This window comes from Drosophila mojavensis, unplaced genomic scaffold (assembly GCF_018153725.1).
Source record: "Drosophila mojavensis isolate 15081-1352.22 unplaced genomic scaffold, ASM1815372v1 contig_80, whole genome shotgun sequence".
In the NCBI taxonomy this organism is placed as follows: domain Eukaryota; kingdom Metazoa; phylum Arthropoda; class Insecta; order Diptera; family Drosophilidae; genus Drosophila; species Drosophila mojavensis.
The window spans coordinates 4,476,785-4,492,028 of NW_025318906.1; the positions used below are offsets into that span (position 1 = coordinate 4,476,785).

The following is a 15,244-nucleotide window of genomic DNA, read 5'->3' on the forward strand; positions in this document are numbered from 1 at the left end:
AGGCTTGGGCTTACACGGCGACTCGATCAGGTCAAACACACAGGACGCGATGCAGGAGCTTAGGTAGAGCCGATGTTCGGCGAGTTAATGCAAATTGCCGCGCAATATAACCCAATAATTTTAACTAACTCACAACGACAACAACAACAGCAACAACAACAACAACAACAACAACTGGTTGAGTTACTTAGTAATGCATAACAATGAGAGCGAGAGACAGTGAAACCGAAATTGAAATTGAAATTGAGCGAGATCTGTAGGTTGAAGGTTTCCTTCATCCAGCCATCCATCCATCCAGCCATGGGTTTGGCATTGAGCTGCTTGTGCGTTAATCCGTTTGCCATCAGCGACATTATTAGTCGATTTTACAAAGATTTTGAGCAAACAGTTTTCACTTTCGAGTTAGATTTTATTGCAGCATCTTGAACAATCGCTGCGTCAGAGACAAACTAGGAAATTGGATGTGGATTTTGGACACACGCTGTGTCTCTCTACTCTCAGTCTGCACTCAGTCGCCGTGCTCTAGTTTCGCTCGACTAAGGTGATTTAGTTGGAATTGATGTCATGTCATTGTGTTTGACTCCGTGTTTGACCGGGTTACCCTCAGGCAGGCGACTTTAACTTTCAGTTTAAGCGGCGACTTTAACTCCCTTTTCGACTTTAGCTGCTGGCATTTGACGGGCCTTTCCGCAAAGGCCGCAACATCTTTGTTTGTTTGTTTATTTAGTGGATTAGACAGCAGAGAGCGAGGGAGAGGCAGAGAGAGAGGGCTGAGCAGAGCGGGGCTTGACTTGGTTGAACTTTTGGCGAACGGCTTTAGCCGCGCTTGATCCATAAGTCATAAACAGACATAATGATGACAAGGATTAGCTAAACACACACACACACGCATATATATATGGCATAATTAGCGTTTTCTGAAATTTGGTTTATTTTTGCCTTTTCTCCCTGAACAGCTTAAGCCTAAGCCAAAACCCTAGCCCAAAAACCCGCGCAGGTATCAAACACGCTTACGCAAGCAAAAAAAAAAAAGGAAAATAAAACAGCAAATACAACAAAAAACAAAAACTGGCAGCACTTTAGCTCGCTTTGCCTCCAGACGCGCCCCTCTCAATTGGCGCCCCCTTGTAACTGCGCTCTGGGTACAGTTGCGCCTTTAGGCAACATGATTATATCATCATAATAAATGTTTGCCGCAACTAAACTGAAACTTTTCAAATTAAGTTTCAACAACTGCGCCCCCAAAAGTATTTCATTGTTTATGCATGTGCGGCTATGCGTGTGAGTGTGTGTGTGTGTGTCTGTGGGATGGCCTCTGTGGGCGTTGTCCAAAAGTTTTGCTTTATTTGCACAGATAAACTTCATTTACTGTTAAAGCTGAGACGCCAACCAAACACTCTCCCTCACACTTGCGCCATTGCCTTCGCTCTCTGCCTCGCCCTGTCCCTGTCCCTGTCCCTGTCCCTCTCTCTTTCCCACTCCCAAGTGTGAGCCCGTTAAACGTGCGGCATAATATTAAGACTTCATAAAAGAGCAAATTATTTGGCTGCCTTCGATCGATATGCCAAACTGCCAGCGAGTGAGCGGGAGCTGTAAAAGGGGGTTGCTGGCGCTCTGGTCGCTCTTCCTCTCGTTCTGTGCATTATGCCATATCATTCTTTTGCCTGATGAAGCCGATAAAATCCCATTATTAAGGGGGCCACTCACGTCTCGTTCGCACCCGTGGCGCTGCCCGCTTGCGGACAAGCGAAACAAAAGATTCGCTCATACGCTATGAATATATGAAATCGCATTCGCCTCTCGCAGCATGAACGAGCGACAGCGTGAGCGAGAGAGAACGAGCCAGAGAGCATTGCTAGTGCTGCCGCTGCTGTTGCTGCTGCTGCTCCATGATAACTTGATTATGGGCAGCAGCGACTGCCGCTGGCTTGGACCACCGCCAGGCTGCGCATTATCACGCTTTGCCTGCGCTTTTGCCCCGGCTCCTTTTTTATGTACCATTGTTCCGGCATCGTAATTGCCTTCATCGTCGCATAATTGTCAGCCAGCAGCAGCAGCAGCAGCAGAAGCAGCAAAGGCAGCAAAGGCAGCGGCAGCGGCAGCACCACAACATTAGCACCATCGTTCATTGCACCGCAGCAGGCAGTGCGAGGCAACGGCAATAGCAGCACTCTATGCACAACCGTAGTGCCGTCTCGCTCGCGCACAGCACAAGCCACGCTCATTGGCTGTTGGCCTGCCTGCGGCAGCCATTGCTCTGCTGCCTTGGTATAAAAGAGAGCCGGGGTAGCTGAGAGCGATACACTTGAGCTGTAACCATCGCAGAGTCAGCATCGTCGCTTTAACCGTTAAGTCGTTTAGTCGTTTCACATTTCGCATTCGCACTGCCCAGTCCGAGCACTGTGACTTGATTATTCGGAGAGATAGTGACAACGCCCATACACACACACACATATATATATATATATCTATATATTGAACAAAATGCACGGATACCGCACCTACAACATGGAGAGCCATCATCATGATAGCAGCACCGCCGTTGACCAGAAGCCGCTGGTCGTCGATCTGATCTCAACACAATACGGCAAACCACAAACGCCGCCGCCGTCGCCAAATGGTAAGTGTCCCGCTAGCGCAAACGTTGCTCCAATCGACAATTGGCTAACCGAATCTCTCTCCTTTTCTCCTCTCTATAGAGTGCCTGTCCAGTCCAGACAACTCATTGAACGGCAGCCGCAACTCCGAGATTCCCGCTGATCCGTCAGTTCGTCGCTATCGAACTGCCTTCACACGTGATCAGCTGGCGCGTCTCGAAAAGGAGTTCTACAAGGAGAACTATGTGTCGCGCCCCCGCCGCTGCGAGCTGGCCGCCCAGCTCAACCTGCCCGAGTCGACAATCAAGGTCTGGTTCCAGAACCGCCGCATGAAGGACAAGCGCCAGCGCATCGCCGTCGCCTGGCCCTACGCTGCCGTCTACTCCGACCCCGCTTTCGCCGCTTCCATCCTGCAAGCGGCTGCCAATAGCGTGGGCATGCCCTATCCGCCCTATGCACCCGCCGCTGCTGCCGCCGCCGCTGCCGCGGCCAACCCGATGTTGGCCACCGGCATGCCCACCATGCCAGTGCCGGGACACTCGCCGTACGGCCAGTACCGCTATGCGCCCTATCACATTCCCGCTCGCCCCGCACCGCCTGCGCCGCACATGCATCCGCACAGCCACTCGCACGCCATGCAGGCCGCCATGCCCATGGGCTATCCCGCCGCCATGTTGGGCGCCGCCGCCGTTGCCAGCATGCCGCCCAGCTATGCCGCCGGCCAGCTGCAGCTGCCCAAGACCCAGACGCCACCGCTGGATCTGCAGTCCTCCTCGTCGCCGCATTCATCCACGCTGTCGCTGAGTCCCGTCGGCTCCGATCACACCAAGGTCTTCGATCGCAGTCTCAGTCCGCTGCGCAGCTCCGCCGCCGTTGTCGTCGCCACCACCAGCAGCCCGCTGCCAGCGCCCGGCCTCCTGATGCCCAGTGCCAAGCGGCCAGCGTCGGACATGTCCCCGCCTCCGGCTTGCAACACAGTCATTGCGGAGCCCAAGCCCAAGCTGTTCAAGCCCTACAAGACTGAGGCGTAGGCACCTGCCCTGCCCTGCCCTGTCCTGCTCCCCCACTCGGTTCTCTCATCCTCCCCTTGTCAATTGTACAAATTAGTATTTAGTTGTTGTTGTGGTCCCCCACTCCCTTCGCCCCTCGCCTCTGCTCAGTGTGCAGAATTGGAACAAAAGAAAACTATTTATCAGTTGTACATAAATTGTAAACTAGCTTGTAATTTTAGTTAACTTTAGTTAAACGAAAACCAAAATCAAAAATCAAAAATAAAATTATGAAATGCAAAAACAAACAAATTTAACAAATTTTCTCATTTCTATTTACCTGGCCAACTGCTGGCTTTACCTGGCTGCATGTGGAGTTTACCTTTTGCAGCAGCTGCTGATCTTGACCTCGAGGGAGAGAGAGAGAGAGAGCGAGTGAGTGAGTGAGAGGGCAAGCGAGCCTGTCGTGTGGCACGCTTGACCTTCAGGCTGCAGCGGGGCCCACCCACAGGCGGGGCGAACGCATGTGGCACAAGTCCTTAATGGCATATTAATGCAATTGAAGCAGGACGAGGAGCAACCGAGACGATCTCCGCCAGATTGTCACACGCAGCGCCTATCCAACTGTGTGCCAAATATCCTTTTCTCTACCAATTGCATTTGCACTTTTGCAGCAATGTCCTTGCCACAAGCAGCAGGCAGTTGGCCACCCTGCCACGCGTCAGGTTGCCTCGCCTCGACTCGACTTGCCTCGCCTTGCTTATCCTGTCAATGCGTATCAGTGTCCTCGTCCTGCTAATTAATTGCTTCACTCTGTGCCGTGTTTTGTTTGTTTTGTCATTGTCAATTGTCATAATTGAGAAATCATTGGCACAAGGACAAACACAAACACACACACACACACACACGCGTGCATGAAAAGGGGCCTCGCCTCTAATCAAATTTGTATTTAATTGCCAGGACCAGAAACATGTGTTTCAAATTGTTCAATTGCCTGGCTCAAAGGGTGTCAATTGCCTCGCCTTATCAACGTGAGCTAAGCCCACCTAACTGAACCCTTAAATATATGTATGTATGTATATCTGCAGCTACTATATATTCATGTATCTCTTCCCTATCTATGTGTGTGTGTGTGCGCTCTATCAAAACATGTTTTGACAGCGCATAAAAAATGTTCGTCGCACCCCTTTCGCTGCCTTTTTTATAGGGGGATGCAGTTGGGAATCTCTGCACGCGGCAGCCAAGTGGCAACATTTTATGATTTGATAATGCCAGATAGCCCACATAAAAAACAAAGGAACTCGGTGTGGGAAAGACTAGATGATGCCCTGTAAATGGAATGGCCTCTATTTCTATTTCTACTTATTAAAGTACAAAATCGATAGCCAAGTTTTCACTGCTTTACAAGTGTCTTAATCCACTCTTTGTAGGCGTGTCCGCCTTATCGATCAATTCCGAATAGTAATAGAGCAAAGAATCACACCTGTAACAAGGTTTTAGAAGTCATAAGAAAAACTTTATCAGGCATAATATATGCTCAAAGTCCAGACTTCGCCATCGATATTTATCGATTTTTTATTATTGCAGCCAAGTAGTGGGAATTATAATTTTATATACCTAAGAATCGACTTAATTAAACTGTATTCATCGATTATCTTATGTGTTAAGCTTTGATATGTGCCTAAGAATTAAGTTTATTAAACAAAATTTTATCAATTTTTCAAAAATTTAGTTTTAAGGGGAAAAATTAAAAATGTACAGCCAAATGCGCATAAGAGTGAAGTACTTAGCCAGAGAAATGCAAATACTGAATAGCATTGCTTAGATGAATAAAGGAGATATGGTTTGATGGGTCGATAGATTGAGAAAGCTCGATAAATAGAACGATGTAGTTAGTCCTAAAGCTAAGGCCTAATGCTAGCTTTTATATCTTACATTCTATTCAATTCAATGTCTATATTATACCCCTTTTTCTATGACTACAGGGTATCTAGGAAGAGAGAGCAGTGAGTCTACCCTGGGGACCTGGGTCAGGGGACTTGGGTCCAGAGGCAACTAAATTAAAAAGCGCAAACGGAACGGCTTTGGCCTCAACTGTGGGCTGAGCTAGTACGAGGGGTGTGCGAATGTGTGTGTGAGTGCGAATGTGTGTGTATTGTTTTGGTGGGCGGGGTAAACAAGTCGATTAATTTCTGTTTAGGGGTGTGACTGCCCGGCCAGCAGGTTGTTGATAATTAATCATGTGGGGATTAAGTTGTTTTTGCCAAGTGCTGAAAATATTAGCAGGCAGGTTTATTGAAAAATTATGCACCATAAAAAAGGAGATGAAAGGCTGAGAGCGGGAGTGAGTGCGAGAGGGGGAGAGAATTACAAGCGAATTACTGTGGATTAGCGAGCAACATTTGTCAGTCAGCAGCGGCAGCAGCAGCTGCGTGATTCGTATCCGAAATAAAAACAAGTTAACAGATTTTCAGATTTCCAAACAAAATATAAATGCGGTATTATTATCAATTAGGCGGGTATATCTAATTCCACACGCGATTCAACATTTTATTGCGCACAATCAATGGCATTTGGCACTCGAATGAATGGCCGACACTTCATGAGAACTTCTCCCACAACTCGAACAGAAGAGATGAACAGAGATGCGATGCGATGAGATGAGATGAGAAACAAAAAATAAGTAAATAGAAAAACAATGCATAATTCAATAGCTCAAGGCCCAGCCCAAACGCATTTATGGGGGCAATCTGGCCGCCCCTCCCGCTCCGCCGCCTCCTGCGATGTTCAAACAAAATTAAGTTTTATTGGTGCGCGCAGTGAGCTGAGCTGAGAGATGATGAGTGGGAAATTGAGCGCAGCTGAGACAAACCCGAAACCCTTCGACAGTCGAGAATACAGCCAACTGAGCTAAGCCTCGATTTTGTGTTTTGCTGCTTCTTTTTCTGATTTCTTTTAATAGTGAATTAGCACCTCGCCTGCTGCCGCCGTCGGCGCACTCTGTTTGGCTTTGGCTTTGGCTTCGCCTTTATGGCCATCATCTGGCTGTGTTTTGGCTGTCGGGCCCACTTTCCCAAAACCGTCGGCATTTGCACAAAAGCCAGCTTTTGTAACCAGGAGTAGATGAATCTGTTCACGTGTGTGTTTGTGTGTGTTTGTGTCTGTGTGTGTGTTAGTTCGGGGCAACCGCAATTTAGACATCCACTTCTTAGCCCCGCTCTTTATGATGTACGAATTTCACACTAAGTGTCAATGAATATAAAGTGATCATGGCACAGTCACAGTCATAAGTCACAAGTCGCAAGTCGCAGTCACAGCCAGAGTCACAATTGTAGCTTAGAGTTTCGGCGAGATCAGAGCTCGGCCCTTGGAGTGTTATACAACTTGGTTTCATTCCCAGCGTTTAGCCAGCTCAGCTGTCCCATTCATTGCGTACAGGAACTAAGCTGAAGAGCCCAACACTAGACAACAAAAATGAGACTCGCAACTTGAAAAATCAAAGAGTAGATTATTTAAATGATATGTGAATATGTTAGAGTAAAAGCTGAAAACTGTTGCATATAGTGCTTATATATATATTATTTATATATACTAAATTTCTTAACTAAACTTAAATCGTATTAATTTTTAGAGGGATTGATTGATTGATATAGCTTCAAAACCAACCCTTTAAATATTTTTTCTAGCCATATTTGATAGATACAAACTTTGACTAGATTTCAAATCTAGCGCGTATTTTGGTAATGAAAATATTAATATATTTTTCATATTTTAAGACAACGCGCAACTTTAAATTTAATATTTCATGATTTTTTTTGTTTGATGTATATTAAAATTTTAAAGCGAAAAACAAGCAAAAGATCTTAGTTGGTAAAATAAATATTGAAAATAAATCGTGAGCCCATTTTCAAACAAATAATAAATAACTTAGATGTAGGTATTAAATACTTTAATCAAATAAATTTATGAACATATTGAATCTATTATTTATACATAAATAATGTCTTAAGAATCTTAATTTTAAGTTTTAATTTTAAGAAATCTTGATAAATAATAAAAACAATTAAGTTTTTGGCAAAGGATGAGAAATTTGAAGACGCCAGCTTTGCTACTGAAGGCTTATGCTATTAACACTAAAGATCTGTGTAGATATTTACATTTCAATATTGATTAAATTGAATATGCTCATATATCATAAGACATCTCTTGAGCTCATGGCACCTGTCTAATCCATATATACCTACATGTAAAATAGCAGTATATACTTATATATTAACTATTGTATAATGAAATCCCACATCAGTCACTTAATTTTGTTGCACAGTGTATTTAAAGTAGATATGTGATTTTTTATGCAGATGCCAATTGAGCTTTGTATTGTTTGCTGTTGCTTTGTATTGTGTTTTGGGCAGCTTTTGCAACCACATGCGGTTGCCACACACAGACACACACAAACACACACCTACATACACACACACACATAGAGCATTTCTAGTTGCTGTCGTCGCATGAATAAACATCTTTGTAAAATGATAATGCCGCTACGCACAAATAATTTCACACATTTAACGCATACACAGCGGCCCAATCAAGCGGTCAATCAGTCAGTCAGCCAGTCAGTTAGTCAATCAGACAACAGCTAGTCAATTAGTCAGTCGTTTGTCATAACACGCATAAAACATGTCCAACAAAAACATGAGACATAAATATGCGTACAACTTATTATAATTTCTATATGTCTGGGATAGCTTCAGCTATGAGGAGTGGGGGGTGGGACGATCTCTCTGGCATTTGGCCAATTTTCATGCTGTCCATTAACGAGGCAGGCGTCCACGCTTATCTGTGAGCATTTTTCTGTTGGTCTCATCATTTTCATGGATATTAACAACTGATAATCGCAACAATCAAATCGAATGGCGAGAAATGAGGCCAACGCACAAACTTAATACAGAGGGAGAGAGAGAGAGAGATAGATAGATAGAGTGGATAGAGCGGGGTTGTATATGATGTCAGCAAAAATTTGTGTTTTATTTTCACATTTCCATATGCAATTCGCTGCGCTGCAATTGGCTAGGGTTGAGCTGGGCAGTTGGCGCTGGAGCTGAAGGTTCCAGGCATTAGAGCAGCCTGATAAGCTGCGAAGCAATTGCCATGGCAAAAACACGAAAATTGCCATAAAATTTGACCAGTCAAAGTGGGAGAGGGAGAGGGAGAGGGAGAGGAAGGTTCACAATAAAGCGAAAATAAAATCAATTGCTGTTGATAGATGCTGCGGCTGTCCAGCGCTTGGGGTCGCCGACAATAAATCTGCAGCTGAGATAATGAAACTAGAATGATTGCAGCAATCACTGGTGTGGTGGAAGCTGGAAGCTGAGCATTAGAGAGTGTAGAATGTGTGTGTGTGTGTTGTGGCTGCGCTTCAGTCAATGCGCATGTCGAGTGCCATTTGGCATACATTATGTACACGATTCGTCTGCTCCGGCTCAGGTTCGCCTGAACGGATCCTGCGCATTTGAAACGTGTCAATTTTATTGCGGTTTGACTTTGCCCAAAAAAAAAAAAAAAACTGGTATAGAAAAAAAAGAGAGGGAAGCCAGGAAACCGTAAAGAAAGTCAGCCAAGTCAAGGAAAAGCCCTGAGGCTGACTGCTTCTTCTTTTTCTTCTTCTTCTCTCTGTTTCTTTCTGGCTTGACTTTGTGATTTATTGCGCTCGTTTTTTTCGCGTTATTTTTTTAGGGCGTTAATGGCCATCGTAAAGCCGCAGTGGGCCTGCTTCCAGCTCGACTGCCAACACCAACACCAATACCAATACCAATACCAATCCAACTGCCAACTGCCCATTGCAGTTGCAGTTCGCGCACTGATTCTAAAAAATGAAAACAGTTTTTATGAATTCTCTGGTCTCTGACTCGGACTCTGGCCGCATTGTTCAATGTGCGCCTGATCCTGCGCGTTGTCCCTTTTCGCATACATTTCTATTTTTTGTCCGCTCGCCTCTTCGCTGGATTTTTACCTAGCCCTCTTTTATGGCCAAACAAATGGCAGCGATTATATTCGGTTTCGGTTTCTGGCTCTGTTTTTTAGGCCATAAAAATTAGGCGGCATAAAAAAACTGCATTGGAATTCTAGTTCTAGTTTCAGATTTTTAGATTTTTAGGTTTTTGCACATTTCCTTTTCTAGTTTTCTATATTTGTGTTTTTATTTTTTGTATTTTTTTTTTTAGAATTCGCAGAATTTCGGAAGCGGAACGACCTTGTCGCGCTGCAGCGGTGCGCGAAATATTTTTTAAGAACTGACTTTTCGTAAATGTCAATTGTGATCGCAGCTCATCATAAAAAAAGATCAAACCGAAAGTCTCTAGAAATGATTTTTTTATTATTGACCTAAAAAACTAAGAAGTCGAACAATGCGAACGGCCCAAAAAGTCAGCCAGGCCTAGAAGGCGAACGTTAAAGCAGAGTAAAGTGTGATTTACACATTACTTACAAGGCTAGCAAAATCAATGTGGCTAACGGGGCAATGGGAATTAACTTCTGGCCGGGTCAACACTGAAGACGAAAGAGAGTGAAAATCGACAGTTTATGGCAGAGTAAAGAAGCGGGGAGGTAAATATCTATATGTGCTTGAGCTGAGTCTTTGTTTATTAAATTTAAGTTTAGTTAAGAAAGTAATGATATTTAGGGCTTAATAATCATAATAAAATTTAATTTTAGTTAAAAAAGTAATAATATGAAGAGCTTAATAGGGAATAATAAAGGCGAGCCGAAAGGCAGGAAGTTGTTTTGAGGCTATTTCTCACAAAATAGATAGATTTACTATTTTCATATATTTTATTTAATCTTTGATTTTTTACTTTTTAAAAGAATCAAAAATTTCCAAATAATCTACACAGGCAAGCTATATGTTTCATGATTTTACCTCTCTTTCTTTCACAATTTTAAATTTAATAAGCATTAATAACAAAAAACATTCCTATATAAGTTACTTATATTAGTTGAGCATATCCAGCAAAAAATTTAAATATATTAAACTTCACTCTTATAACCTACAGTTCCTACCCTTTTGTGACTACATGAAAAATCCTTTTCAGCTAGGAAAAACTAATTAAATCATCCTTGGAAAGCCGCAGGATGCAAATTGCGCAGTCTCAAAACATCAAATGCCGCAAGCCGATTCCAATTTTCCATGTCTTCGATTAGATGCAGCTTTTTTGAACTGAGCCGCCTGGTCGCTGGCCACAGTTGCGGATAGATTTGTGTCGATGTTGCATCCACATGCAAATTACGCAGATTAATTGTGGCAGCGGTCACGCCCATTAGCCAGCCGCCCTTAGTGAGTGAGTGTGTGTGAATGTGTGTGTTGCGTGTAGCTGCAACAGCAGCCGTGACCTTCAACCTTTTGTTGTTGTCGTTTCTGGTCGTCTTCTTTAGATATTTTTTCACAGGCCATTTCATGCCGCTGCTCCTGCTGCTGCTGCTGCTGCCGTTGTTGTTGTTGTTGCTGCCTGTTCGTCGTGTCGTCCTTTTTTGAGCATGCTAAAAATCGCGACATTTTATCCAGAATTTCTGGCCGGATTAAGCATTTTATGACGGCAAATGCTGTCAATAAAACGCTAAGCGCTTTCCGCTAATCCCCCAAACTGTAAAATCTAGCTTCGTCTGTATCTGTATCTGTATCTGTATCTGTATCTGTATCTGTATCTGTATCTGTATCTGTATCTGTATCTGTATCTGTATCTGTATCTGTATCTGTATCTGTATCTGTATCTGTATCTGTATCTGTATCTGTATCTGTATCTGTATCTGTATCTGTATCTGTATCTATATCTGTATCTGTATCTGTATCTGTATCTGTTGTATCTGTATCTGTATCTGTATCTGTATCTGTATCTGTATCTGTATCTGTATCTGTATCTGTATCTGTATCTGTATCTGTATCTGTATCTGTATCTGTATCTGTATCTGTATCTGTATCTGTATCTGTATCTGTATCTGTATCTGTATCTGTATCTGTATCTGTATCTGTATCTGTATCTGTATCTGTATCTGTATCTGTATCTGTATCTGTATCTGTATCTGTATCTGTATCTGTATCTGTATCTGTATCTGTATCTGTATCTGTATCTGTATCTGTATCTGTATCTGTATCTGTATCTGTATCTGTATCTGTATCTGTATCTGTATCTGTATCTGTATCTGTATCTGTATCGTATCTGTATCTGTATCTGTATCTGTATCTGTATCTGTATCTGTATCTGTATCTGTATCTGTATCTGTATCTGTATCTGTATCTGTATCTGTATCTGTATCTGTATCTGTATCTGTATCTGTATCTGTATCTGTATCTGTATCTGTATCTGTATCTGTATCTGTATCTGTATCTGTATCTGTATCTGTATCTGTATCTGTATCTGTATCTGTATCTGTATCTGTATCTGTATCTGTATCTGTATCTGTATCTGTATCTGTATCTGTATCTGTATCTGTATCTGTATCTGTATCTGTATCTGTATCTGTATCTGTATCTGTATCTGTATCTGTATCTGTATCTGTATCTGTATCTGTATCTGTATCTGTATCTGTATCTGTATCTGTATCTGTATCTGTATCTGTATCTGTATCTGTATCTGTATCTGTATCTGTATCTGTATCTGTATCTGTAGAATATATATTATCTGCTATATCTATATTATCTGTATACTCCATATTATCTGCTAGACCCTTAGTTGTCTCTCACTCTGGGTTATTTTTATTGTTTCCAGCTCTTCCTTTATTTCCACCCGCCGCCATTTTTTATTGATCAATGAATTCGGCAGACTAACAAGCCCTCTTCACTGCCCCCTCCACTGCCACGCCTGCCAGCTGCTTCATTGAAATGACGTAGAAAAAATGAATTCAAATGTGAATCCGGAACTCTGAGCCAAATATAGCTCAAGTCTTTGAGTATCTCTCATGGATGTAGCTCTCAGTGACAATGCAATCAATTAGCATACAATTAAAAAATGCTTAAACAAGGAAATCAACAGCAGCAGATGCACAGCAGACTCAGTCCATGTAGCTGATGTAGAGGATGTATCTGTGGTAGTAGCTGCATCTGTATCTCTACAGATGCGTCGTAAGTGGTCGCAGATCAAAGCGACGACGACAACATAATTGCTCGTTCACTTCACAGTTTTCTGATGACTTCGACATGGCCACAGCAAACACTTAATGCTCCATATATATTTCGGCTGCACTGTGAGAAAAACTAGGCTACATTCTGTTGCGTATGCTGCAAGTATATTTGCTTGCAACTGTTTCACATCCACAAATTTCTTTCAGTGTGGCTGCTGAATTTGTATCTTGCATTGTTATAAATTGTATCTTTTATGTTGTTGCGGCTTGTTGCGACTGCTCTGGTGGCCCTGCTCTCCCTGCTGGCCCTGGTGGCGCCACAAGCTCCTTTAACCGCTGACTGCAATGCTGCTAATTGAGTTTTAAGTAGTTTTGCTGCCACGCAGCATCCACTTGAGCGCAGCGGAAGTTTGAGGTCCTGCTGCATTTCCTGCTGCCGCTTGCCCTTGACTAGACCAGCTATCTCTCTCCCCTTCTCTCTATCTCTCTCTGTCTCTCTCGATCTGTGTGTGTTTGCCTGAACAAAGTCAAACTCTAATCCACAAATATTTTCAACTCTTTGGCACTAAATCGCTGCCTCTAATCACTTCCTCGAAATGCATAATTGTGCCATTGCTTTTGATACGCTAACCGAGAGAGAGAGAGCGGGACCTGTATCCTTGGCCAAGTCTATTTCACTGCCCGCAGCCAAGTGCCAAATCCTGGCAGAGACAATGCCAACAGAATGAACGACAAGTAGCTGCGAATTATCAATCCTATCATGCTTTTATGGCCAGCCCAACTCTTCCACAGTTCAGCGAATTTTTGCATTTGCATACCCAGCAGCGGGTCGACCCGGTTCGGCTACCCCTTTTTGGGCGGGTTGTGCGCGCCGCGCTGATAATCCTTCTAAATGTTTGCATTAATTTCGAGGCGTAAACGGATTAGGGCGTCGGTACTGGGCGTTACCCGCAGCCAGCAAAACCGCCGAGGACACCGACTGACCGACTCACTGACTCGCTGACTCGCTGACTCGCTGGCTGACTGACCTGCACCGGCAGCAGCAGCCACGCCTCCTGCTGCCGCTGAGACTGCTGCTCCTGCAGGAGTTTTAATCCTTTCGCATTTGCGCTGACTTCTGCACTAAATCTGCGCCTAAGCCGCTTAACCCGGTCGAACGGGTTGCGCCTGCGACTAACGGGATTAACTCCGATTACTCCAGATGATCCGCAGAAGTCAATCGGCTACAACAACAGCAGCAGCAACAGCAACAGCCGCCGTCGCCTAATTGCAGCAGCTAAAGTAAATTTGTGAAATCCCCGATGCAAATCCAAGTTTCAAGTTTATCATCCGTTCGACTCTCTGTTTATTTGTTTGTTTTCGTTTGTTTTGAGAATTTCTGGCAATTAAGTTGGCGATTTGCTGCGCCTATTTCTGCAGCTCGGGGCGTGGCGCAAGTCGGGGGCGTGTGCAATATACCTGTTAGCCAACAGCAACAACAAGCAGCAGCAGCAGCAGCAGCAGCAGCAACAGCAACAGCTCTTACAGTATTGACTTTCCACTCAAGGTCGAGTCGAATCAGTTTTTTAAGCAGAACTCACTGTTTTTTCAGCGTTTGACAACAGCTAATACTGCAGATTATGCGAGGATTATGCGTTGATTGCGCGCAATTATCGTGTGCTGCTCCTGCAGTGCCAGCAGAAGGCGGAAGGCAAAAGCCGAAAGGCGAAAGGACTTTACGATTCGCGCTAAATCCTTTGAGCAATCCTTGCGTAAAATTTCATAACCCTACACAACTCTTAGCCAAAAAGGATATTCGTGGAAGTTCGCACATCCTTCCACATCCTTTTTACCTCTTGCCAATCCGTTGGCTAAAAAACAGCCAACGATTTCCGCATAAATCCTCAGGTAAAATGCGAAAAAAAAAAACAAACAAGCAAATGTTTCGCAATAAACACGCAATGCTTATATAACGGGTTTTTATGATATATAACTGGTAAAAGAAGAAACTAAAGAGGAAAAGTTGAAGCCAAGCCATTTTGTTTGTGAATTTTCCAAGTTTTTCACTGTGCTAAAAATTGACGTTAATTGCAATTGCAATCGCTGGCAATTATAAACGGCGCAGATGTGGCTGCAACAACAGCAGTGGCAACAGCAGCGGGTGGTGGCTGAGCGTGGGTGATAAATGTGCGTGATTTGGAATGAATGTGCATCGATTAAAACCGCAAGGCAATCAATTTGCGCCTTTTAACCGATTCCGACGCCAAATTGGCCTCGTACACACGGCCAATTAATGTCAGAGCAGCAACAGCAACAGCAACAACCCTCTGAGCAAAACAATTAACACAGGACAAAGGGCAACGGGGTCATGGGGGGCATTTCCAGCATTTAGACACATTCCGCACGATAAACCCAGCAATAAAGTCAAGCCGAGGCGTTTAATTGCTGTTGTGCTCGTCAGTTGTCGGCTCTTCCTTTTTGATTAAACGCAACGCGAGGCACCTGTAAAATGGCAAACGCCAAGCAATAGCTAACGGTAGTAACGGCATCATCGTTGTACGCATC

General features: G+C 43.8%; 1 protein-coding gene across 1 annotated transcript; it reads left to right on the top strand.

Moving 5' to 3' along the window:
- The first annotated feature begins 2,278 nt into the window (after nucleotides 1-2,278).
- LOC6578696 (segmentation protein even-skipped) lies at nucleotides 2,279-3,883 on the top strand. Its single transcript, XM_002004568.4, has 2 exons — nucleotides 2,279-2,620; nucleotides 2,700-3,883. Exons 1-2 carry the CDS (start codon nucleotides 2,485-2,487, stop codon nucleotides 3,626-3,628), a joined length of 1,065 nt encoding a protein of 354 aa, XP_002004604.1. The 5' UTR covers nucleotides 2,279-2,484; the 3' UTR covers nucleotides 3,629-3,883.
- Nucleotides 3,884-15,244: the final 11,361 nt, after the last annotated feature.